Source organism: Gadus chalcogrammus, chromosome 15 (assembly GCF_026213295.1).
Source record: "Gadus chalcogrammus isolate NIFS_2021 chromosome 15, NIFS_Gcha_1.0, whole genome shotgun sequence".
NCBI classification, from domain to species: Eukaryota; Metazoa; Chordata; class Actinopteri; order Gadiformes; family Gadidae; genus Gadus; species Gadus chalcogrammus.
The window spans coordinates 1899906-1925438 of record NC_079426.1 but is presented as its reverse complement, the minus strand read 5'-3'; the positions used below and the strand labels follow the sequence as shown (position 1 = coordinate 1925438).

General features: G+C 47.5%; 3 protein-coding genes across 13 annotated transcripts; 1 reads left to right on the top strand and 2 right to left on the bottom strand.

Moving 5' to 3' along the window:
- Positions 1–2474: 2474 nt before the first annotated feature.
- ttl (tubulin tyrosine ligase) lies at positions 2475–8185 on the bottom strand. Of its 2 annotated transcripts, XM_056609491.1 has the most exons (8): positions 6140–8185; positions 5803–6003; positions 5454–5532; positions 5118–5350; positions 4826–4961; positions 4274–4543; positions 3809–3952; positions 2475–3408 (listed from the first exon to the last, which is right to left on the bottom strand). In XM_056609491.1, exons 2-8 carry the CDS (start codon positions 5969–5971, stop codon positions 3150–3152), a joined length of 1290 nt encoding a protein of 429 aa, XP_056465466.1. In that variant the 5' UTR covers positions 5972–6003; positions 6140–8185; the 3' UTR covers positions 2475–3149. The 2 variants fall into 2 exon arrangements, with proteins under 2 accessions (XP_056465466.1, XP_056465465.1); XM_056609490.1 differs by having other exon boundaries at positions 5803–8185.
- On the top strand, positions 7038–11001 carry fignl1 (fidgetin-like 1). Of its 2 annotated transcripts, none has more exons than XM_056609488.1 (2): positions 7038–7283; positions 8007–11001. In XM_056609488.1, exon 2 carries the CDS (start codon positions 8024–8026, stop codon positions 9950–9952), a length of 1929 nt encoding a protein of 642 aa, XP_056465463.1. In that variant the 5' UTR covers positions 7038–7283; positions 8007–8023; the 3' UTR covers positions 9953–11001. The 2 variants fall into 2 exon arrangements, with proteins under 2 accessions (XP_056465463.1, XP_056465462.1); XM_056609487.1 differs by having other exon boundaries at positions 7038–7348.
- Positions 11002–14239: 3238 nt separating this feature from the next.
- Positions 14240–25004, bottom strand: ikzf1 (IKAROS family zinc finger 1 (Ikaros)). 9 transcript variants are annotated; one of them, XM_056610093.1, is made up of 8 exons: positions 24955–25004; positions 24621–24737; positions 20299–20307; positions 19365–19628; positions 17054–17221; positions 16232–16357; positions 15545–15679; positions 14240–15033 (listed from the first exon to the last, which is right to left on the bottom strand). In XM_056610093.1, the coding sequence occupies exons 1-8, from the start codon at positions 24992–24994 to the stop codon at positions 14240–14242; spliced, it is 1653 nt and encodes a 550-aa protein (XP_056466068.1). In that variant the 5' UTR covers positions 24995–25004. The 9 variants fall into 9 exon arrangements, with proteins under 9 accessions (XP_056466068.1, XP_056466069.1, XP_056466070.1 ...); XM_056610094.1 differs by having other exon boundaries at positions 15545–15676; XM_056610095.1 differs by lacking the exon at positions 15545–15679.
- Positions 25005–25533: the final 529 nt, after the last annotated feature.

The window sequence follows — 25533 nt, the reverse complement described above, 5'->3', positions numbered from 1 at the left end:
GTTTCGTGCAGGTTTTAATAAAACATCAAAACATACAGAAACAAACGAACAGCATTTACTTATTTTGACTAGTACGGATGCCTCCTTCTAGGTGGTGACCACCTAACCTAACATTCAAAAATAATAACATTTAAAAGCACTGAAATGTATCTGGAAACAAACAGCAATGTTTTCTTTGGTAAGAAAGAGGACCCAAAATGTATGAGGAAAATACCGTCTAAAAATGATAGGATGTGCAACAAAACGTGCATGGCAGGATATAACATCAATGCTGTTCAAGAAATAACATCAAACAGTAAACCTTCAAAGGTATGGTAACAAATTCAGAGCGTTACAATCAATTGAATAAATGAAGGTGCATTTACATGCAGGAGGTCGATTGCGTCTATCTCAGGCAATACAACAGGCGATTCCCTCTAAGGCACCCCTTCCCTTTGATGGAAAGACTTTTTCCAGCAAGTATGTTTTTCTTTCAAATACTGACACTTTTTAATTTCCCCACATAATCAGCAGATATAAAGACATTTGTATAAATGTGTACATCGTCTTGTCTCAACAGAAATGCCATTTATTTGTATTCCTTTATCAAGCAACACATCTGGGTAATGCTTCTACACATCAAAGCATGTGGATCTTCACACGTATGCATCACCTCTGAGAACATGATATTAAGTCATCACTAAATAAATACACTTCAATTATTTCCCATTCCACAACCACTGATGTTTTGCTTCATGGCTGCATTTCTCAGTCAACATGTAAACACCAGCACACAGTAAATAAAAACATAAATAATGTCCATATACAGGCTGGGAGAGTACTGTGAAAGTGGATCTGTGTATGCCATTGCTGACGCTGGACTAAACAAAAAAATACATTGGAACATGAGGGACACTTTTGGGCTGAAGAGCTAAGGAAAGACCAGTGGATCTTTATTGCAAATACTAAAATAAATGTACAAAAGTCACACAAATCATGTAGAAAATTAATGTTTTTTTGTGTTTTTCTCAAGACATTGCTAAAAACCAGGCAAATACGATAATACTGTTTACGCTATAGTGTAGCAAAATAAGTACAAAAACAATGTATTAAATTAACAAGGTGAAATGGCAGTGATATGAGGTTAATGAGCCAGGTAATTGAGTTCCCCTAGGCTTGAAGCTTGAACAGTGAAGGTTCATCTTTGGTGAAGACAAATCAAAAACGGTTGAAACTTAGAAGTATTGGAAAAGTATACAGACACTGATAAACTGCATTGGTCTGTATAGGGCTTGTACATCATAATGCATCATGGGATGTTTTTGCTGGCGATGTTCGGCCATATTGAAAGGGCTCAAGAGTGTTGCAGTACTGTACGATCATAAACCAACATAAATATATACCGTAAATAGGAGTAGCTTGTTTTGTCGGGACACTCTAGTCATGCACCCCCATCAACTGACAGCTCACACTGTCCAATAAAACGCATTCATTGTATCATTGTGATGCGATGTACAAGCTCTATACACTTGAATTCTTCCAAACAGAATTTTCTTTTTCCTGTTCTTTAAATAAATTCATTTTTAAGAAGCATTTTGTAAGTACATGATTTGCATTTATAAAGAGTAAGAAATGATAACCATTAATCATGTTATATTTTAAAGAAATAGGCTAGCATTAAATCAAGTTATTCTTAGTGCCAAAAAACCTAAAGAAACGATAAAAAGTGTCAATGCTTTCCATAATCGTCGATTTTGATAGTTTAGGTGTACTTTTTTTGCAATAGAAAAACATAGATTTACACTAGCCGTATCAAATATGATAGGATTATTGTACTGAAGCAATGCTTTCACCAGCAGGAGACTATGTGGTAGAGTAGTGTTCCTACCTGGGACAGAACAGCTGTCTAGTTTCCTACCCAGAGCTCAGCTAAGCAGGTGCAAGGATGCGTGCATGTGAAGATGAAAACACAATACTAACTCACTTCCACACTCCTTCCACCCTTCCAACATTAAGTAATCTGATTCTGCAGCATTCACACAACCAGCATAGAGGAATTCGGGACTGCACTATACTTGATTTGGATTTTGAACTTGTGTGTTCCTCCGTCAAACCTTGGCAGCGGGCCATTTGCAGCGAGAGGAAGGACTGAAGGTTTCAACAAACTCCTCCAGGGTAAAACCTCAATAGACCTCATTAGGACTTCGATCATCATCTGTTCAGCAAACCAGAAAGACATCAATCCTCCCCCTGACTTTCCCTTCCCGATTCATTACTGCCGAGGCCGACGGGAACACAAAGACTTGACTGATTCTTTTAAAGGGAGTGGGGGCTTGGGGATTCACAAAAGGCACTGCAGTTCTTCTGACTTATCCATTATCGGTTTCCATCTTCGCCCAACGTTTGTCCATCTTTATCCATCCAACGGGAGCATGGGCGGTGGCGGGCTGCACCACACATTTCTAAAACTCATCCTTCAATTATTATCCATCTCGTCACTTCTCCTCCTCCTCCATCTTCACTTTCAATATTTACATCCAAGTCTTTTATTCACTTCCCCCCGGCCCCACGTCCTGGGAGTGGAGAACACATTCATGATCATGTAACACATTATGCAGGCAGGGGCTGAAACCCCTGTCTGCATACTGCAAAACCGTCCCCAATACACACCCCACCCTGTGAGGGCTAGGTGTGTATTGAGGGTGCGTGTGGCTTGGCACACCCACAGCCTTCTGTGTGGGGCAGCATAGGGCTGGGCGATTAATCAAATGATTAATCAAAACTAACCCTAACCCTAACCCGATCTTGATTTTGATTTTAGCGTCAAACGATCAGAAAATTAACATAATCGAGTTTTCGAAAGAAAGTGCAGAACAGCTCGATACATATCTGTACATTATTTTAGATTTTAACATTTTCTTTTGGACCATTATGTGTATTTTTTTAAGGCGAAATTTCAAAGTTCTCAGCTACAAAGTGTTTTTGAGAGGGACATGCTGAATAAATACATCATTTTTTCAAACTCAAACAAATTATCGTTTGAATAATCGTGATTTCAATATTGACCAAAATAATCGTGACTATGATTTTTATCCATAATCGAGCAGCCCTAGGACAGCATGAGACGAAGCGTGGGGGAGTCACCGAGCTGGGGGGGGGGGGGGTTATGCCTACAGTCTGGTGAAGGGTCCCACGTGAAGGGGCCCTCTCAGCTTGGGGGAGGAGCATGAGCCAGGGGTGATGGTGGAGAAGGACGGTGAGGAGGAGTATGGGGTGGAGGAAGAGGAGGAGCCAGAGGAGGAGGAGCCAGAGGAGGAGGAGCCAGAGGAGGAGCCAGAAGAGGAGGCGGAGTCGCTGCCGCTGTTGAGGTTGAAAACGCTGGAGATCGCCACGTCTACGATGCCTTGGCAGAGCTCCGGGTACAGCTTCCTGGAGGCGGAGAAGATTATATTATACAGAGTGGCAAAGATAGCCCTGCCTAGAAGCAAACTTATAAAACAATAAACCCTGGAAATGTCGCTATGGATCGATACATGCAAGCTATCACGCTTATCTAGAAAGCACAAGGAGTGCCACCTCTATCAGACTCAAAGTGATGATACTGCGAATAATATCAAGAACCAATAACCCTCCTTAAAACTCAATACATTTCAAGACTCCCAGGAGACATGAGGAGAACAGGCTTGGCTCGAGGAGTCGTCGAGCTTAACAAAAATGTGCCAAGTCAAGGAGAACACAGAGGAAGAACACTTGACTGATATATATACAGTGGCATGCACACCCATACCATCGGATCAATACGTGAAGACGGGGCTGCCGCGGTACTCACTGTGCGCAGGCCGGTGCCCCGTTGATCTCTATCAGCCACACCCTGAAGCTGGTGTCCACCATGAAGTCGAAGCCAAACAGCTGGAAGCTCTGGTAGGACAGGTGCTTGGTGGTGATGGAAGGCTCCACGCACGACAGGCAGCTCCTGGAAGACCCAGATCACATGAGACGGTTGTTAGGGGGGCTTCCTCCATCTCAAACACTGCACTGTAAACAACCATCCCTCTTTTTAATAGGGTCGCTAAAAGACGTTTATGCAATCGCGATGACGGATAAACTAATTAGACTTGATAGATCTAACAAAGGAGTACTCCAAACACACTCAGCCAGAGATGTTTGAAAGTGAGTGGGAGGAAACACCCAACGACCTTCTTGTTTCAAGCCTTTGAACACAAACACAAAGCAGCCCCCCCCCCCCCCACAACATGAAACCATCAGACACACACGAACACACTGTGGGGCCTACTTGATGATCTGCTTGATCTGAGGTAAGATGGCGGTCTCCAGGGTGACGTGGTGGGCGCTCAGCAGGTACTGGCGGAACTCGTCGAAGAACAGCTCGTTGCCCTCCTCGTAGCGGCCGTAGTTCTGCGAGTGCTCCTTCTGGATGCAGTGGTTGGTCAGGTGGCTGGTCATGTCGTCCAGGTCGGCGCTGTTGTACGGGTCCGAGGAGGTGCGTAGCACGCCCTCCCGGTACAGGTAGATGTTGTACTGGCTGTCCACGAGCACCCAGCTCCTAGCGAGGAGAACCCATCGCACACATGACACCGTTAGAGTCCGGAGGACGATGTTAGAAGCTGTTCACCGCTGTTCTGAATCCCTCTCAGAGCCACCAGAAATACGGTGGTTTTTAATTATTTAATGGTGATGTGCAAACCGGTGTTATTGCCGAGTTCACTCTGGCTCTATGAGGGGGAATATGCATCTCACTGTGGGCCTGTTAAGTTATTTGAGGCCATCATTGTGATGAACAGCTCTTGAAAGTATTGGACATGATATTGACATTGACCTGACTTGCCTGATGTCAAACTTGCGATGGCCAGGCTCGAGCAGCAGGGGTTTCTCCAGGTACTTCTGAATGATGTGGACCTGCCCCTGATTATCAATGTACTCCAGTAACTGATTCGCATCACTGGATATCAAAATACCAGCACCTGCAGGAAGAAGTTGAAGAAGTTAAAATATTTCCACTGAAACGTTATCATTTTAGAGTCTGTATTTCATTCGATTTTCGTAATATGGTCAAATTATAGTCTAATAGGAATGCCTAATTCGATTCAGACACACAAAGCTCAAGCAGAAAGACTCGCCTTTGGCTCCGGCGGATGACTTGGCGATCCACACCGTCCCTTCTCCGCTCTCTTTCCTGGCGTGGTAGGAGGCCAGGAACACCTCGCGCTCATCCGTCTTGGGGTTGCTCTTCAGGTGGCTGATGCCGTTCTTAGCCGGGGCCACAGGGGTGTTGAGGTTGGTGGGATAGATGATGTAGGACTCAGGCAACCAGGTTGAGGCGTCCGACAGCTCTGGGCTGGTCTTTATCAGTCTGCGTGAGGAATGTCCCAGTAAAGCAGAGTCAATGGTCAGCTATTAGCTAATGTCCGATGAATAATTCATTCGTGGAGGAAAATGTAACATGGTATACATACTTCACAAGTGATGCTTTTCTGCAGAGTTTATCAGCACCTCTATAATAGTTGACCAGTTGCACCAGTCCGGGTTCGTGACCTGTCGAGACAAATGTAATAAATGAAGAATTGCATCAACTTTCCATAATGTGTACAGCCTATCCCTTCATGGACTGCAGAGGAAGACGTCAACACGTCTCCGCATCGACATGATGGAGCAACTATTTTATGGTTGAGCGGCAGCCCCAGAGCATTTTATGGAAAAGATTAACGATACCAAGGTTAACAATACATAAGATGCTATATTAGGTAGCCTTCGTTTGAGTTTATCTTTCATTCAATTACAGAACAAATAAAATGTAACATTTACCTAGGCGTCCAAATGGTAACCTGTTCCGTTCCCCAAGGATCAGGTTAAATCTGGGATTGTCTCGTTTCAACCTCTTCCAGTGTCCAGTCGAAACAAGTATTTTCGCAACTTCTGCATAAACTGTACTGTTGTCGTCCCGGGTCACAAATGTATATACAGGGGAATTCATGGTGGTAGAGGTCGAGAGGCTGTGATGATGATCTAGGAATAATAATAACACACTGTTGTGTAAAGCCGGCTGGTTGGCTCTACAGCAGGCGGACTGGCGAGGGTTATCTCCGCAGACGCAATTGTTTGTAGCATGATAATAAGTCCGTCATATCCAGTCCAGACCTACCTCCTCCAGAACTCCTTTCAGGCGTTATGCTACAGTCGATAAACCTACAAATGATCCATGTATGACACTTTGTGTTGGTTGAAGGACATAGTTTGGGTTGGATGGGTATCCCTGGATTAGGGCGTGACTGCTATCGCCCCCAGTTCACGAAGCCTCTCCCGTCTGGACCTCAGATTATCTCCCCGGTTTGCTAACTGACCAATATCATTGTTAGCCCGCAAACTTTAGCACAAGCTTCTTGAAATCCAAAACAGTATACAGTAAATGAAAATGAACAAATGGTTGGCTGGAAAACTAGGGACCGAGATCGCAGTCACGCAATCCAAATGGTCTACGCGCAGTATGTCTATTATTCCCTATTCTCTTGTTGAACCCAGTGTCGTCTGTCACCCATGCAGGCAGACTACCGCAAACCGTGCCTGGTTCTGGGTAGTGTAGTCTACCCTGCAGTGTATAGGCTATTGATCGATTCATTATTGGATTTTTGCGCTGAACTCATGACCTGAGTTTATCGATACAAGAAATCCTCGAAATGTTCATATTTGCACGTGTAATATTTCTTAATAATTACTTATATGTATTTTGGCATCATACAATGTACTTAATATCCCAGTATGCAATTCGGTTAACATAGTTACGGTAGGTCTGCAAAATTGCCACTAGATGGCATTGTGGACTTTTTAAATCTAAGGTTTGCTGTGAACGAAGCAAAAATAATTGTTAAATAATGTTTAAGGAAATACTATCATGTTTTCAAAGTCCCTTGTAAGTCATAAAAATTGCGCAAATCTTTAGTGTTTTTTTTTAACACCAAAATGTCAACCTTTAAATAAAAACAACAATTAAAACCACACACGAGGTCCACCCGGACTATGAAACCGAGCGCACCAGCATGGTCTTGTTGACACCGTTCCAATTCTTTTACCTTCCCTTCAGTTTTCCCTCGTCTTGTGTTTGCATCTTAATTGCCATTTTACTCTGATGTGAAAACATTTAATAAAGCTTATTCCCTCAATCAAGTGTACGTAATAGTGCGGTCCGTAGTACTTGAACTCGAAGGTATAAAGCCCTATGGCGGTAAAGTAACCAACTTATTGGAACGCAGCCCTCGTTTACGCTTCGTGGATAAGCAGCTGGCGGGAAGGTTGGTTGTTGTGGACTAGTTGTGTTGGTCATGTATATTTTAACAGGAGCCTATCGCAAATACTAGTAAGTGACCTTCATAGATTCCTGCACATTTAGATTTGTTTCTTGGCTCTGTTGTCAAGTTGTTGTCTGACATGGTGTAGAATCGATAATATTTAGATTTTTTTCTATTGTCAGTATTGAAGTACTACTGTACATCGTGACGTCACATCGCAATTACCGCCTTAATTTCGGAAGCATAGGATCATTGAATTTACCTGTTTGAGTTCATAATGTTTTTGTTTTTTTGTTGAGTAGTTATTTGTGAAACGATTAGTCGTTACAGGAGGACATTGTGACACTGCTCAAACTGCCACACGGTTGGCAAAGTTAACCATGTTATATTTACGGTTGACTTAGGATTCTACAATGCTACATCTCTCATTAGTCCTCTCAATATGGCAGAGTATTGCAAACAGAACATCCCATCCCATGATGCATTCTTATGTAGCGATATAAAGCTCAATGCTAAGCTATAAGCGTCATAACTAAATCCAATTATGCCCAGTTTATAACAACGGGGATCCCGGAGCACATCAAAAATGTCCAGCCTCTCAAATGCCAACTATTGGTTTTATGAATTGAAATGTCGTTTGGGACGGTGGTCACTGGCTAACTCTTCAGTCCTGCTGTTCCTGGGGTCATGTATTTTTAATGAACGCGGTCCTTTCTCCCCGAGCAGGCTGGAGCAGCCCGGGCATGAGTGGCCCACACCTGGACGAGTGGCAGCGGAGGTCCTTTGACATTTCATCCGGCACCTGCACACCTGAACAGAAGGCCGACGCCTTCCGGGCGCACATCCTCTCCATTCAGTATGCATGGGCGAGCTCCCAGCTCTCCCGGGCCGGAGCCGACAGCCTGCTCAGGACCTTCTCGGAGCGCTACGCCGCCGTGCTGGACTCCGACGACCCGCACGCGGGGTTGAATAACTATGCGGAGAGCGCCCTGCACCTGGCCCGCAGCCAGCGCAACCACAGCGACAAATGGGAGTCGTCCCTGACCGCGGGGAGCGTGCTGGAGCTGGCCTGCGTGCAGAGGATGATTCAGGCCGGGACGGAGGGGAGGGGCGGCGGCGGTGGCTCCCGGGTGGAGCCGGCAGATGTTAACATCTGTGTCGGACAAGAAGGCCGAGGCAGCATCGCTCCATTATTCAAACCCTCAGGAGCTGAAGTGTCCAGAACGACAGAGGGTAGCAACACCGCGGGCAGAGCGCCGGGGGGCGCTGCAGAGAGGGGGCGCGGCTTTGAGGAGGGGACCACCGGCGCCGACGCCTTTGGCCGCCTTCCCGCGTGCGGCCAGTCTTTGTTCGGTCAGGCGGCTCCGGGGAACTCGGGCCTCGCCGTCGCCGCGCACAACCAGCCGTCCGCCCCCTTCCCGCCCTCCAACGCTGGGAAGCGGAAGAGTTTCTACAACCAGACGGGAGAGACCTCCGGGGACGCGGGCGCCAAGGGAACACACCGAGGCCGGAGCGGCTCTGAGACCCGAGCAGCAGGGGGGAACTTCCGATCCGCTCGGGAGCAGTTCATCGTCGAGCAGCAGAAGAAGAACTCCCATCAGCCCCAGAGAGGCCCCGCCCCCGGCCTGGCGGCGGCCATGAAGAGGTCCCTCGGCGCCAACCGGCCCAGAGGGGCCGCCTCTAAGTTTGTGTCGCCGCTGCCGAGATCCGAGGAAGAGGAGGGCGGGGCCAGCCTAAACGGCAACCAAGAGCCCACGGTCGTGGACGAGCGGCTGAAGAACTTCGAGCCCAAGATCATCGAGCTGATCATGAGCGAGATCATGGACCACGGGCCCCCGGTCGCCTGGGACGACATCGCCGGCCTGGAGTTCGCCAAGGCCACCATCAAGGAGATCGTGGTCTGGCCCATGCTGCGCCCGGACATCTTCACAGGCCTGCGCGGCCCGCCCAAAGGCATCCTCCTGTTCGGGCCCCCCGGCACCGGGAAGACCCTCATCGGGAAGTGCATCGCCTGCCAGTCGGGGGCCACCTTCTTCAGCATCAGCGCCTCGTCGCTCACCTCCAAGTGGGTGGGCGATGGCGAGAAGATGGTGCGCGCCCTGTTCGCCATCGCGCGCTGCCACCAGCCGGCGGTCATCTTCATCGACGAGATCGACTCGCTGCTGTCCCAGCGCACCGACGGCGAGCACGACTCCTCGCGCCGCATCAAGACGGAGTTCCTGGTGCAGCTGGACGGGGCGTCGACCGCCGCCGAGGACCGCATCCTGGTGGTGGGCGCCACCAACCGGCCGCACGAGATCGACGAGGCGGCCCGCCGGCGCCTCTCCAAGCGGCTGTACATCCCGCTGCCCGAGGCCGCCGCCCGCCGCCAGATCATCGCCAGCCTCATGGCCCGCGAGAAGAACGAGTTGAGCGCGGAGGAGCTGGAGGGCGTGGTGGCGGCGGCGGAGGGCTTCTCCGGCGCCGACATGACGCAGCTGTGCCGCGAGGCGGCGCTGGGGCCCATCCGCAGCATCCAGCTCAGCGACATCGCCACCATCAGCCCCGACCAGGTGCGGCCCATCCTCTACCGCGACTTCCAGGACGCGCTGAGGGCCGTGCGGCCCAGCGTCTCGCCCAAAGACCTGGAGCTCTACGAGGACTGGAACCGCACCTTCGGGTGTGGCCGTTGAGACCGACCGGATTGTTTCCTAATGTCTGTTTCTGTTTCCTCTGGGTTCGATACATTGTCGGGGAAACTGTCGTTTTGATACCGTGACTTGAATATCTGTTTTTGTGTTTTGAGTTAACATTCGGGTCACTGTTTTCTTAATTGTTGTTGTTCTCTGGTTTGCGTTCCCTTGTGTGAGGGAGCTTGAGAGGTGGAAACCTGCATTATATCTGTTTGTTAAGCGGTGGACCTGGAGGACTGACTCGCTGACCTGGAGGTTAATAACCACTTTCTACATTCATTACCAAACGACCTCCATAGTTCTCCGTTTGCTCTCACACACAAAGCTGTGATGGTTTGTGACTTGTTTTTCCTGAAAGTTGTGCCTTTAAATAAACTTAAAAAGAGGAATGGTTTGGCTTACTTATTATATATTATTCATGTTCTTCATTCCGGTGGAAAAAGCCTTTCTGTTTATATACTATCTATAGTATAACGTGCCGTGGCTTGTATCGGTTGCTAATATAGCATGATACTGAGGGACGTTCCCATGCACTTCCGCTGAGTCAAGGCGGAGGCAGTGAGGTTGTTCCCTTGGCTCCTCGTGCTCCGGCAGCGGCCCGTGTTCCTGAGGCTGGATGAGCCAATCACGAGTGTGGAAGTTGGGCAACAGTGAGCTCCTCCTGGGTTGCGTGATAAAGAAACAGCACTGTTGTTGCGCTGCCGGTGTGGCCAGCAGAAACAGACCGCAACGGTTAAATCCCAATAAAATGTTTATTCTTACCTGATGCCTTAGGTACAGTTGAATTGATAGGACTGTGTCAGTCTATAAAAGTACAACAAGCTCAGTGTCTTATTATTGTGTCCTGTATTGTGTCCGTCTCTTTTACTCTTCCCATCGGAATCTGTATTACATCCATATGGTTCCACTCGTTAATTCACCGTACCCTCAAAGAACAGAAACTATCATAGACTGTGCTCAGATGAAATTAAACAATTGAGAAATACATTTATTTCTCATCTTTTTGTCAAGTATCTCATCAATATTTCAGCGACGCACTGCTTGCCAAAGTATTGTTACTTTGTTTAATTAGCCAGCAATGGAAGGAGTCGCGCGTCCCCATGGGGCCCAGGGGGGGCTCCTCAGAACTCTGGGGGGGCCCTTTGCTGGATCGGATAGGATAGCATCACTGTCCCTCAGAATATGGAGGCAATAGACGTTTCCCAAGGTCCCCTGTGCTTGTATCTTCATTTCCTGTGTGTTTGCTTGTTAATGTGATTACAGGCTGTATGATTGCAAGCACCCAAAGTTGTAATTATAGCTTGCGTGTTACTGATTAAACTTGTCTTGCCAAACATTTTAAGTTCAGATCCAATCTTACTCAGCAAGGCACCATTGCTATCAGGAGAGTAAGGGGTCTTGCTTATCTCGTAATATGCATATCGTTGAGCTCGGAGTACCTTAACATTTGAAGGTTTAAAAGGCCTTACACCTTGACTTGTGACATATTGTTTAACCCATGCAATTACTGTGATGATCTAATTTTATGATGCTCATCCAAAACCGTAACATCCATCTCCTGGCCTTCTATGGCTTTCAGTTTAGTTTTATTTGGGCAGCTTCCTCTTCCCTTTTTGACCTTTCGACTGACTTCTTGGTTAATGTATATGGAATGCTTTTAATATAAGCCACGGGCTACTTCCTATCCTTAATGTGCTGCACCCGGTGGTACACCGAGTCTGCATGCAAAATAAGAACACTTCATTTTCGTGTTTTGTATGCGTCTTTAACAGTTTACATTTTGAATAATGGGTATTTTCACCATGCATGCATTCTTACAATATCGCATGTTGGTAGAAAAGAATACACATGTCATCGTGTACAACGACGTCCTTTAAAACACGTGTTCAGCTTGAGAGAGTAGGCCTCCTACTCAGCCATGTAGGCCTACACTGTCATCCCTTCGGATCCCCATACAGAGCAAGCGCAATCATTATAATAAAGCTCTGATTCTTAAAACGGCCAGTCGACTATTTCAAACGACTATTTCAGTCGACTGGCTGTAAAAAGAAATAAAGGAAGTGAGATTTGGGATTCTGGCTAGGAGTTGGTTGGCCAGATTATCCCTCTCATGCAAATACCCTCCCTACCCCGTTAGGTCCCAACGAAGCGTGGGGGACTCAACTCTGTCCGCAGCTGCTTCCCCTTTCTGACGAATCTCGCAGCAGCCATCTGGACGCAGCTGTGACGGTGCTAAAGGGAGCTCCACGGTGCTCCTTCAGCCGAACTGCAAGTCCTCCAGACGAGCTGGATTCCTGTAGGCCTACATGATAATCGATCATGGGAAGTTTTGGTGGGCGATACTAATTCAACGTAAATATGCCGTAGCCTTGGCTGAATTAAACGTTGTTGTGCCACGTCTCGCATGAGAAAAGCTGTGGCGGTTTCAAACACTACAATGGCTTCTCATAATGACGCCTAATTTCACGATTGATTACTAAACAATGAGGTAAAAAAAACATAATTACCAATACAATAGATATCATTCCAACGCTCCCGTGCGAAATGGTCATCGTGAGGTGACGTCGTGATGAACCGGTCCGGATAAGCAGCTCCGTCCACGGCCGTAGTAGGCCTCTATACCTTCAGAGAGAGGACAACCATACAATCCAAAGAGGATGTATAGTGTAAAGCCTAATCACAGCAAAAAAATCACTCTAATATAAGTGTAGGTATAATAAAACGCATATAATGCTGTCGCTTCCATAGCGGCGGGAGATTTGTGCTGTTTATAATCCCATAAATTGCAAAGAGCAAAACTAAAGACGACAGAGAGCAGGTAGTTTATGGGTACAATATTGAGAATGTAGTATGGCAAATACTGTACACAAAAAAGTTAATTTAAATCTTTATGTGATTTAAATACAGGAGAATGAAAATAACTAAGCAAAAAATAAACACACTCGATAAATCACTTATGTAAAATACAATTTATTTATATTTCGCAAGCATGAAATGACCTTTTATCACTACTGTTCATTGACAAATAGACACTTGTCACCCAGCGGACGCAACACGGAAACCAGGTGACCTTTGAACTTAGGGAGGAAAGGATTCCAGCAGCAGTCAGTTTTTAAGCTTCATGTCACGTTATAAGGTCGGACAGGAAGTATGCAGTCAATATTACTATTCTAGAAGAACTAAATAAAACACAAATAAATACAAAAACATACTGTGACCTAAACAACAGGAAAGGCAATAAAACCAAGATGTTTAAGACAAAAAAAGTATAATAAGTGTATATTGAATACAGTAAGGGATAGTACGCAGTGGTCATTCTTTTTAATATCCTTTCAATATAAAAGGAATTATTTATTCTGATCCCTATGCATCATTGATATTTTTATATTTGATGATATTTTATATTTATATAAAAAGATCAATAAGAGGACATAATACAGCTGCCATGAATAGATAAACAACCTCACACCTAAATACAGCACAATGATGCCAAATAGCAATGTTGAACTTTAACGGGCTATAATAACAGCACATTGACCAAACACTTTCCATGGCACTGAAACTCAAGATAAAAAAAAGCATCACTCTGTTCAATTTGCATTTTTGGTATTCTACAAACATGCATTTTCGGTATAAAAACTATAACAGTGTATTTTACAATGGCGTCTTTAAATAACTTTGTGTGTGTGTGTGTGTGTGTGTGTGTGTGTGTGTGTGTGTGTGTGTGTGTGTGTGTGTGTGTGTGTGTGTGTGTGTGTGTGTGAGAGTGTGTTTGTATGCATGAGTGAGTATTCACGCAACATAGAGCAAGGGTGTGTGTGTGTGTGTGTATTCGTTTGTGTGTGTTAAATTGTGTCTGTGTGTATATGTGTGTGTGTGCGTGTGTATTTGTGTGTGTATTTGTTTGTGTGTGTGTCTGTGTATATGTGTGCGTATTTGTGATTGTGTGTCTAAGCGTATGTATTCGTCTGTGTGTGTGTGTGTGTGTTTTAATGTCGGTTGAGCGTTCCTTATATGTACATGAAACATTTCGTCTGTGCAGCTCACTGGACCCCCCCCCCAGGCCCCTCAGTCCCGCCCCCCCCCCCCCCCCCAGGGCCCTCAGTCCCCCCCCCCCCCCCCAGGCCCCTCAGTAGCGGCGTTCCCCCCGCCCCCCCCCCCCCCCCCCCCCCTCAGTAGCGGCGTTCCCCCCGGCCCCCCCCCCCCCCTCAGTAGCGGCGTTCCCCCCGGGCCCCCCCCCCCCCCCCTCAGTAGCGGCGTTCCCCCCGGGCCCCCCCCCCCCCCCCCTCAGTAGCGGTGCTCCCCCCGGGTCATGTGGGAGGAGAACTCGTAGCGGTCCTGGCTGCGGTGGCCGCACAGGTTGCACTCGAAGGGGTCCCTGAAGCCGTGGCAGCCCATGTGGATGGTGTACATGACGTGGTCCAGGAAGAGCACGCGGCAGTGCTGGCAGCGGTACGCACGCACCTGCTCCCCGTCGCCCGCCACCACCTTGAAGCCCTCCGAGGCCAGCTCCATGCTGGCCCGGAGGGCGTCCGCCAGCTGCCTCTGCTGCTCCTCCTTCACCAGGGGCAGCCCGCCGTTGCGCAGCCCCCCCGACGCCATGTGGTTGGCCAGGTAGATGAGGCCCGGCCCGGCCCCGGCTCCGGCCCCTCCCCCGCCGCGGCCGGAGGAGCGCGGCTCCTCGTTGTTGCTCTCCGAGTCGCTGGAGTCCCGCCCGCTGGGGGGGCTGGCCGAGCCGTCCTTCTCGCTGGACGACTTGGACTTGGAGAGCAGCAGCAGGTTCTCGGCCGCGCTGTCCTTGGACGACAGGCCGTTGCCCGCGCCGCCACCGCCGCCGCCGCCGCCGCCGCCGTCGGGGTTCGGCGGCGGGGGGAGCTTGGCGTGCAGCGAGGCGTACATGGAGGTCAGCGCCGCGTCGCCGCCCCCCCCGGAGGAGGAGGCGGGCGAGGTCTGCACCAGCGGCCGCAGAGACTCCGCCCCCAGGTAGCTGATGGCGCTGTTGATGGCCTGGTCCATGACGTGGGGTTGGATCATCTCCACGGCCCCGCCCTCGAAGGACAGCTCCGACAGACGCTTCTCACCTGGGGGGGGCGGGGGGAGGGGGGGGGTTAGGAGGGCGGGGCCACAGCGCCACACAGATCTCACTCTTGTTCCTGAGGTTTTGGGGGTGACTATGTTTCTAGGGCGTCACACAGGGTGCAGTAAGAACTGAAACGTTGCCGTGGTTAGAGTTAGAAGATATTGACGTTTTCAAAAGCCTTGTGTCCAATTCCAACTTGGTTGCACGGCAACTAGTATAATCATCGTAGTGCTTTTATAGTCGTTTTATAGAATTACTTTATTTTTACATGCAATACGACAAATAATTAAAGGCCCATTGGTTATTGGGAATAATTTATATAGACTACAGATTACATGGCATGCACTCCACAAAATGGAATTGTTATATTGTTGTGTTCTGCTAAAAATGCTAAATATTTTAAACATTATTTCATAGCTCAACCAGCTGAATGTTAAATTAAGCAGGGTTTCTTGTTGTAAAAATGCACAGATTTAGTTTGTATACAAAAAAAAGCAGACTCCAGCCCTTACCCATAAACCTCTGAGGCATAGTGCGCTTACGTTTAGCTACATTATTAGCTAGTCTGTCTAGCACCAGAGCTCTCTCGGATCCGGTTTGGCTTAAGTCTTCCCTCTGCTCATTCTGGTTGCTTTCTTCCTTTACTACTGGAAAGCAAAACAGAAAATAAGTATTAAAATTGTATTACATCTGACCTGCTCAAAAATAATAAATCGGCCCCTCAGAGCACAATGATTCAGACCTACGAAGCATTTGTCTCATTGCTACTATAAATGGAGGTGTATACTGACGTCACGTTTCTTTAGTCTCAAAATCTGTTGCTAAAAGGGAATACGTTTAAATTGTTGTACCTCAAAGCAATATCTATTCATAGATTCATAAGTTCAGCTGCCTCTCTTACCATGAACAAAGTGCTGGCCGCTACAGGAGTGTCCCTTCAATTAAACAATAAATAGGAGGGAAAGAGGAAGTCCTCTTACTCGAATTCGGTCTGACCTGCTAAACTGTCCTTAAACAGTCTCAACAGTCTTTGTGACACTATGGATGTGGTGACCTGCATAGTGAGAGCATGTGCTCAGGGGGCGAAGTAGGTCGCTTGTGGCTGGCTTAGCGAGGGGGGGGCTGAGGGAGGCTTGGAAGGGGCGGGGGGGGGGGGGGGGGGGGGGGGGGGGGGGGGGGGGGGGGGGGGTGACACGGACCTGTGTAGAGGCTGTTCTGGAGCCCCATGCACTGCAAGTAGTGATGACATCGCTCCTTATGCTCCTCCAGGGAGCTGCGCTGCTTGTAGCTCCGCCCACAGTACGCACACTTATGGGGCTTTCCGACTACGGCATCAGAAAAAGGACAAAAGCAACCAAACGTTGATCAGTAGACGGAGGGTTGGCTCCTTGGACAAAGCAGGAAAGCTTTTTTGTGCAATGTTAAACTTTTGTGTTTTTTGATACTACGCCCAGTGCCTGTGCAAGGCTAATTAAACATGAGAACTCAGGGAATAGTTTGAAAATGAAATATGTAACTGGGGGGATCTCGCTTCAATAAGATTGTGGCTGTCTGTCATCTGGTTCAAGATGGGTGCGAAAAAACACAGATTCCACATTTAAACTACTGATACTTCCCTTTTTTTTTACACTGGGGCAAAATAAGTAAATCTCCCTGAAAGCATATGTGGTTGTTATTTTATATCTAATTATGAGTGAGTGTGTGTTTGTGTGTCTGTGATCTGTTGGCATGTGTGTGTGTGTGTGTGTGTGTGTGTGTGTGTGTGTGTGTGTGTGTGTGTGTGTGTGTGTGTGTGTGTGTGTGTGTGTGTGTGTGTGTGCCTCACCAGAGTGCGTGCAGAGGTGTGTGTGTGTGTGTGTGTGGGTGTGTGTGTGTGTGCGTGTGCCTCACCAGAGTGCGTGCAGAGGTGTGTGTGTGTGTGTGTGTGTGTGTGTGTGTGTGTGTGTGTGTGTGTGTGTGTGTGTGTGTGTGTGTGTGTGTGTGTGTGTGTGTGTGTGTGTGTGTGTGTGCGTGTGCCTCACCAGAGTGCGTGCGTAGGTGTCCGGTGAGCGCGTCCCGCCGGCGGCAGGCGTAGTTACACAGGTGGCACTTGAAGGGCTTCTCCCCCGAGTGCAGCTTGATGTGCCGCAGCAGGTTCCCCTTCTGGGTGAACGACGCCCCGCACTGGTTACACTGGAACGGACGCTCTCCTGGACACACACACGCACACACACACACACACACACACACACACACACACACACGCACACACACGCACACACACGCACACACACGCACACACACACGCACAAACACACGCAAAAGACACACACATAAAGGTCTTGTACATACTGGCGACAAATTACAATAAACGTTAATAATTGTAATAATCTTACTCCATTTTGAAAGAATAGGAGCATAGCACAGATAGTTATTGTATAAATAGTATTTTTGTTTTTAATTTTTAATTTAAGACCTTGTGCGGTTTGAAACTGCCCCATTGTTTCTCTTGCGAGATGTGGCAAAACAAAGTGTTCATTAGCCTAGGCTACGATGTGTTAAAGAGATGGAGGATGTGACACTACTAAAACTCTCTTGAGGCCGCTCAATATGGTGGATTATTGCCACCATTCTGATGCACAATCCTATAAAGTTATTTATGTAAGGACTCCTGCTTATTTTACATGTGTGACAAGAATAAATTAGAAAGTTGCAATTCACCTTCTACTTTCATCTATGGTTTTAAGGGAACATACAGCCTATTTACCTGATGCCAGTCTGCAGCATAGCAAATACATACACACACGGTGGTTCCTATTATGGGATCTAAATCATATTTTCCGACGTAATAAGCAAGATCTTCCGATTTAAGATCCTAGACAGAGCTATCTTTTTAAAGTTGAACTCTCGTGAGACGTCTAAAATGGACCAATAAGAGGTCAAGGAGTCTCAACCAATCAACACGAAGACAGAAGGAAGGATCAAGATCAAGTCACACGAAAACAAAAAATAGCACTTTCTGTCTGGAAGAGGTTTCACATACTCCCCCCCCCCCCCCCCCCCCCCCCCCGGACACAACACACCATCAGCAGCCCCCACCCCCACCCAGCCTGATCACCCCCCCCCCCCCCCCCCCCCCCTGGCCCCTGCTTTGCCCCGCTGAGTTCCCGCACTCTGATCGAACAACAGCCGCCTCCCCGCCTAGGCCTGCGAGTACCGTGACGCACCGATGCCTGGGTCAATTTGATCTGAAAATCTCATTTTTCTCCCCCCCCACTTCTTCCTCGCTAAAATAAGAACGCCACATCGCAATGCAAATTCTGCCTCATTTGAATAAAAGCGAAAAAGGAAACACTTTTTGTTGAGAGCCAGTCTTCCTGATCAGCGCGTTTGGAATAAACCAATATCCAGCCGCCAGCCGTGTTGTGGCATTCTGTGAGGACGTTTTAATGCGCCCCCCCCCCCCCCCCCCCCACCAAACCCCGCCACATAAAATAAGAGTCACCAGTGAAGCAGCAAAAATATATAGAAAAAAGGGAACTCATTAAAAATGCATTTCAGGAGCCAAGAACCAACCAAAGTATTTTCTATTTAAAACGGAGACACTTCATTATATCTTTTATTGTAAGTTCCTCTGCATTTACATACGTCAAGTGTTCCTTGCTTCTATTTTGGGTTTCATTAGTTTCTAAAAAACTGGCAGTTTAAGTGCCTTTTTGAAAAGTGTTCCTCATCACTGGTTTTGGTTTATTACGATGGGATATGAAATTTGAATTTAAAAAACTTTTAAAGTCATATCATTGTCTCCTCCCGGAGAGATTCCATTTGATCGTGGCGGACGATTTACAAAACGTTTCTTGCACTAAAACAATCTGTCAACCCTATAAAAAACTATTGCTTGCCATTAAGGAGTTCTTAAATGATTTAGATAAAGACTCAAACTAACAGGGGCTAATGATAATGTCAGAGCCTATCTCCCACTCTTAAGAGGCATCCATGTACAGCTAATCACATTGATAACTAACGACGCTGCAACTCAACCCCTGATGTACTGCATCCTGATGGGAACTCAGTCAATCATGGGGTTAAATAGCAAGAAGGTCTGTCTCAAATAGGTACCTCAGAGGGTTTGCTCACAATCTGTGTCAATCCATCCTGATTGCCTTGCATGTTTCCCATGATAATAATTCCGACAAGGCCAACATTGGATCATTTGAATCCATGCGACTGTCGCCAATGGACCTCCTCATAAGATGCGTGTGTTCCCCCCACTAAGAACCTGGCACTCAGGGGGGCCAAACGCAGAGCACGCAGCAGGTGGGGGGGGGAGGGGGGGGGGGGGGGGGTGCTTACCAGTGTGGCTGCGCTTGTGCACCATCAGCACATTGGGGCCAATGCAAACTATCCCACAGATATCACACTTGAGCTTCCCGTTGGGCAGGCGGATGCCCCCGGCCGAGGCGTAGCCCTTGGAGTCGGGGCCCGCCTGGGAGCCGTTCGCCCGGGCCGCTGAGGCCCCGAGCACGCGCAAGTCTTCCGCACACTCCTCCTCGCCATTGACGTCACAGGCGAGCCCGTTCTCCTCGTCACTGCGCGCCTCAACTTTAATGTTACAGGCTGGAAAAGAGGGCAAGGGGAGGGGCCACGTTTTAGAATCCCAGCGTGGTCCTTTTTGCATTTGACATCTTATAAAAGTACTACACACAGACGACAAGAACACGGGCCCCCCTGAGGTCGGCCCAGCCCAGGTTGACATAGCTACACAGGGCGGGTTGGAAGATAAGGTGAAATGGCATGGCCTACTTTACTTTACCATGTGCTTTCTAATATGGGTTTGTGCAAACGTGACAAAACACAGTTGATCTGGCGCGCGGAATGGTTATTGGTTGCCAGTGTGGATGGTAACTACGTCACAAGAACCTTTCCATTGTAGGAAAGGTTGAATTCTAAAAGATTTTGAGATAACTAGTAATGGCGTGTCAAGTCGTTTTCAGTAAACTGAAAATGAGAAGATGACGTTAATAAATTATTAAATATGCATCTCCCGTAATCTTTAAATATGTACACAAACACGTTTGTCACACGGGCTACGAACGACGTGCGTTGGGGTTTAACACATGTCACTGATGGGATGAAGTCACACACGTCGTGGTTCCATCTGACAACGCGAGTCTTTTGTAAAACAACCAACAGCGAGATAAACAGGAAACACTGAGACAGGAAACCGTGTTACTGGGGAAACCAGGGTGGGGAGAACAACAAAGGGGTTTAATGAATACAATTTCACCATCTCCCTCTGTCTCTCTCTCTCTCTCTCTGTCTCTCTCTCTCTCTCTCTCTCTCTCTCTCTCTTTCTCTCTCACTCTCTCTCTCTTTCTCTCTCACTCTAGTCTCCCCATTCCTCTCTCCTCTCTCCTCCCTAGCTTTATCTACACATCTCTCAAATGCGCACAAAAGTACGGTCACGTACAAACATACATGTAGGGCCACACTTTTTATCCGGTTGAGAAGTCATATCCCAGCGTCCAAAACACCTATGTTGTGTATCAGAGAATGTTCTGCACACAAATGAACAACCACTGTGGATGCTTTGTTCCCAGTGGTCCGAATAGGGAAGTGTCCTGTGTGTCAAGTGGTCCGGTTTCTCTTTCCCTGTCTGCTGTTGCTGTGGCAAAACTTTGACACAACGCACAATCTTGCAAGTCCCATATCTGCAGGCCTGTGGTTTTGCATGTCACTGTGGCTGCCTGATTTCCCCACGTACGCTCTTGTTTGTACAAGGCAAGAGGAAGAAGAGGCAACCGTGAATTATAGGAATCTATGGGGAAAAGGGGAAGCTTGAGAAACGGGGCCGGTGGAACTGAAATACCAAGAATTATGGAGAAGTGACAGAAAGGGAAGCGCAGACGAGGAATTGTAAAACAGCCTGTAACTAAACGCAAACCACTTTTGTTAGGAGCCATGTTTTCACTGAACTGACACATGATTCACCCGAGCAGGGAGGGAAACATGGTTGTGAAAATTGGGATTCAAATTAACTGCTTAGCTTTCACATTGACATTAATAAAGTGTTCTTTTATTAACGTTGTACACCGTCTGATTTATTCTTCCAAGTAAACCTTTCAATTACTTTTCGATTAGAATACTCTCACCTATAACAAACTCCCAGAGAAACATGCTATCCTTTCAGTACCTTGCCAGCTAGCTTCTTGGAAATGTTTGCTTGGAAACTGTTGCACGGAATTTCTATGAATTTAGGGAGGGCTTTCAAAATAGAATGAAGCAATAGGCAAGGCTCTTTTAGCCAAATGAAATATAGCTGACCAGGATTTTCAGTCTCTGTTACCATAATCCATCTCATAAGGAAGGCCAGTATGATAGATTCATGTAAATATTGGGGAAGGAAAACTGATGCGTTCAATAAGAAAAAAAATGTTTTATACCAGACTGTATAGTTAAAACATACCAGACTGTATAGTGAAGACTAGGCCAGAAGCAAGTAAAGGGATAGGGAACTATGACTGCCGGGCTGCCGATTCTCAGGGATATGGGGAAGTTGCGACTAAATTGGGAATAGGAAGAAGAGCTTTTACCTCATTTCATGTGTTGGTTACACATCCTGATTTACTCATTTTTGGAGCAACACTCTTATCGCAACCCAAAAGGCTAACAGCAATAGAGTCGTCTCTTGATGACCTTTAAACTTAAATCCTTAAAATACAGAGTCATAAAACAATATGAACTCACTAAGTAGTACAAAATCAAAAATAGCCCAAATAAAATAACAAAGATTGACGTGAAAATTTGTGAAATCCTACAAAGAAAATAGATAAAAAAATATTTCTTTGCTAGTGATTCCTCAGGAAGATGGAGGAGGTGATAGAGACAGAGGAGGTGTTGGAGAGCTCTAGCATGCAGCGGCGTGGCATTATCAACATCCCACTGGAGGTTCCTGTGCCAGGGTTCTGCGCTGCTCTGGCTGCCTGAAACTAGCCCAGTGAGCAAGGTAGTGGAGCCACAAGTGTTAAACCACCAGGCCCCGACACACTTAACCGAGATGGCTGCGGCCTCACTTCTATGGCTCTTTTTTTAGTTTCGTTTTCAAGCATTCTGTTTTTGGGAACTTTTCGGCTGATAATCTAAGCGTCTCCAAAACGATCGTTAGCATCTCGTATTTTAAGTTATTTTAAGATGTATGCTTTTCATTAGCCAATAGATTTGGAGAGATTTTATGCTGTGCTCGGGTCGCTCAGGAAGATCATACACAGATAACCTCGTAAGTGCGAGAAAGTTCCAGAAGGTAAATGTAATATGCCATTGCACGTAAAGATAATGAACAAAGGATGAGGAAAAAATATAAGAAATACATATATTGAAAAACTTGGTCTGAAATCTTTTTCTATTTCTTCAACTTTTCAAGATCCGGATTATAGAAAAGCTTTACCGGACTGTGGAATACAAAGTTTCTGTTTACCTTTCTGTCACAATGAACGTGAGCTTGGTGGCATCAATATGTTCATTTTGGAATGAGTAAGCATTAGTAAGCATGTGTGAGCCTATGTATGTGTGTGTGTGTGTGTGTGTGTGTGTGTGTGTGTGTGTGTGTGTGTGTGCGTGTGTGTGTGTGTGTGTGTGTGTGTGTGTGTGTGTGTGTGTGTGTGTGTGTGTGAGTGTGCGTGCGTGCGTGCGTGCGTGCGTGCGTGCGTGCGTGCGTGCGTGCGTGCGTGCGTGCGTGCGTGCGTGCGTGTGTGCGTGCGTGTGTGTGTGTGTGTGTGTGTGTGTGTGTGTGTGAGTGTGGGAGTGTAGGAGTGTGTGAGTGTGTGAGTGTGTGTGTGTGTGAGTGTGTGAGTGTGTGTGTGTCTGCATGCGCATGGGTGTGCATCTTGTGTGTGTGCCTAACTGTGCCTTAGTGTGCATGTATGCGTGCACGCATGCTGTGTTTGTGTGTGCATGTCGTTTGTGCGTGTGCGAGCTTGTGTGTGTTTGTGTGTATGTGTCTAAGTGTGCATGCAGGCAGGTGTGTGACCTATGTGGTGTGATGCGGCCTGATCTCTCGACATGGCTCTGTGTTCCTGAACTCTTTATCTCCATGAGTGTTGAAACGTTGTCTGATGGCAGTGTCTTCTTAGGAAACTCTTACACATCCTATTTCAGTTTCCTCTGACTTCTTACTTTGTGACACCGTGTGTTGCCTTGCTTATCTCTGCCGTTACCGAAGTGGAAAAACACTGATGACTGGCTTTCCATTTCTTTCCTTTTTCCTGCTGTTTTATCAGGTATATATTCTAAATATCATTATAATATATAAATATTATAATATATTTCAAAAAGAATTGACATAGAATAAAAAACATGCATTCGTCCGTACCCCATCCAATAAGCTACAGCTATATTAAGTGTCTGCTGTGACACCAGCACTTACCAATGAGGATATTTTCCCTTTAAGTAATCTGAAACACTTTCTTCATGTGAAACGCTTCCTGGTTTGTCGGCCAGAAGGCCATGTCCGGAGAGCTGAGATTCTACAGATGCGATTCCCCTCATCTCTGTCCTTTATGACATTGGTGCCATGATATTCCCTGGCTTAATGTTCGCATATTCAAATCAAGGCCACATTAGCTATTCCTTAAGATTCTCTTTCACATGCCATGAATATTTATTTATTTTTATATTTTTATTTGCCAGTGACCTAAATGCAACTCCATGGAGATGTGAGTTAATTTTTCTTCAGGAGGTTAATAACTCTCCCACTGGATCTTACAGGAATTAAAGATATTACAGCATTTAGGATTTAGTGCTTTTGATATTGACATCGCCCCTAATTAACCCGTTTACTCTTTCTGATATGTTGATTTTTTCAGTTTCTTTGCGGTAATTAGTGTGTTTATGTTTTTAACCCTTTCAAATAGGCGATCTTAAACTGCATCATAAAGTTAAATAAAATTCAGATTTCAAGTTCTGTCAGTTAATTCCAGTATATAAAAGCACTATACAGGCGAAATATATAATTATTATGTTTTATACTGTTTTTATTCAATAAAAAAAGTATTAATTATAATATTTACCTCCTACTTATTCTCCTTAGCTCGTAAAATCTTCTTCCCCCCCCAAAAAAAGAAAAATACAGTATTTCTTCATTTTTCTCGGTGAACAAGGAGCCAGAGTGGGGGCTGAGCTTAGGGTTAGGGTTTGGGTAGGGTTTGGGGTTCGGCTCGGGTTGGAGTTAGGGCTAGGGTCGGGCTAGGGTCGGACTAGGGTTAGGGCTAGGGTTAGGGTTAGGGTCGGGTTGGGGTCAGGGTTAGGGCTAGGGTCGGGTTGGGGTCAGGGTTAGGGCTAGGGTCGGGTTGGGGTTAGGGCTAGGGTCGGGTTGGGGTTAGGGCTAGGGTCGGGTCGGGGTTAGGGCTAGGGTCGGGTCGGGGTTAGGGCTAGGGTCGGGTCGGGGTTAGGGCTAGGGTCGGGTCGGGGTTAGGGCTAGGGTCGGGTCGGGGTTAGGGCTAGGGGTCGGGTCGGGGTTAGGGCTAGGGTCGGGTCGGGGTTAGGGCTAGGGTCGGGTCGGGGTTAGGGCTAGGGTCGGTTTGGGGTAGAGAAGGCGATGGAACGTCTCCCTACCTTTCTCCCCCCGGTTGTTCTGGTTGTTCAGGCCCGAGCTGGCCGACAGGTCCTCAGGGACGGCCATGGGCTCGTCCGTCTCTTCAGACCCGTCGTTGGCGGGTGGACTGTCCCTGCCTGAGAAGGGGGGGGGGGGGGGGGGGGGGGGAGGAAGTGGGGAGACGGGGGAGAGCAACGCGGAAACAACCGTTACTCACCAAAGTGTTCGGTTTGAAGACGCCTTGACCGTGTTTGTGGATTTGTTTTTCCGCCCCTGTTGTATTACTACTACAAGCACTACCACCACGACTGCTACTATATAATCCCCAAGTGCCCCGCCCAAGCCTGCCCCTACCTGGCATGTGGGACATGTCCTGGGCCTGCTCGGTCTCCATTCGGTGCAGGTACTCTAGCGGAGGAGAGAGAGAGATGGAGAGAGAGAGAGAGAGAGGGGAGAGAGAGAGAGGGGGGGAGAGAGAGAGAGAGGGGGATGGAGATGGCTGTGTGAGTTTTTCAATCAAGAGTGCGCGACGGAAACAGCATTAGAGAAAGAACGGGGTGCAGGGGTTTGGGAGAGGGGGGGGGGGGGGGCTGTGGAGGGGGCATAGAGAGGTGAACTCTCTCTCCGTGAGGCTCCTACACCGTCACCCCCAACCAGATCACTCCTGTCAGCGCCGCCACCGCCGCCGCCGCCGCCGCCGCCACCGCCACCGCGCAGCTCCATTACATTACAATCAGACACTTTCATTAGACGAGTGACAGAGGCCCCGCGCCTCGGTGCTGGGAGGGGGCGGCCGAGCCGGGGATGATGGGGGGCCCGGCTGGGGCTGGGGGGGGGGGGCTACGGCAGGGTGGGGAGAGGCTTTCAGTCCACATTTGTTATTTATTGTTAATTTCCTTCCACGTAATCATCCAAAAATGCAAACTGACTGCC

Coding starts and splice junctions, on each gene's coding strand:
- fignl1 (XM_056609488.1), top strand. CDS start 8,024: ATGAGTGGCCCACACCTGGACGAGTGGCAGCGGAGGTCCTTTGACATT.
- ttl (XM_056609490.1), bottom strand. CDS start 5,971: ATGAATTCCCCTGTATATACATTTGTGACCCGGGACGACAACAGTACA. Junction 5,351..5,453: donor AGAAAAGCATCACTTGTGAA/GTATGTATACCA, acceptor TTCCTCACGCAG/ACTGATAAAGACCAGCCCAG. Junction 3,953..4,273: donor CAGATCAAGCAGATCATCAA/GTAGGCCCCACA, acceptor TGGGTCTTCCAG/GAGCTGCCTGTCGTGCGTGG.
- ikzf1 (XM_056610093.1), bottom strand. CDS start 24,994: ATGGAGACCGAGCAGGCCCAGGACATGTCCCACATGCCAG. Junction 16,358..17,053: donor ACACCTACGCACGCACTCTG/GTGAGGCACACG, acceptor CTGATGCCGTAG/TCGGAAAGCCCCATAAGTGT. Junction 15,680..16,231: donor CCAGAACAGCCTCTACACAG/GTCCGTGTCACC, acceptor TTTGCTTTCCAG/TAGTAAAGGAAGAAAGCAAC.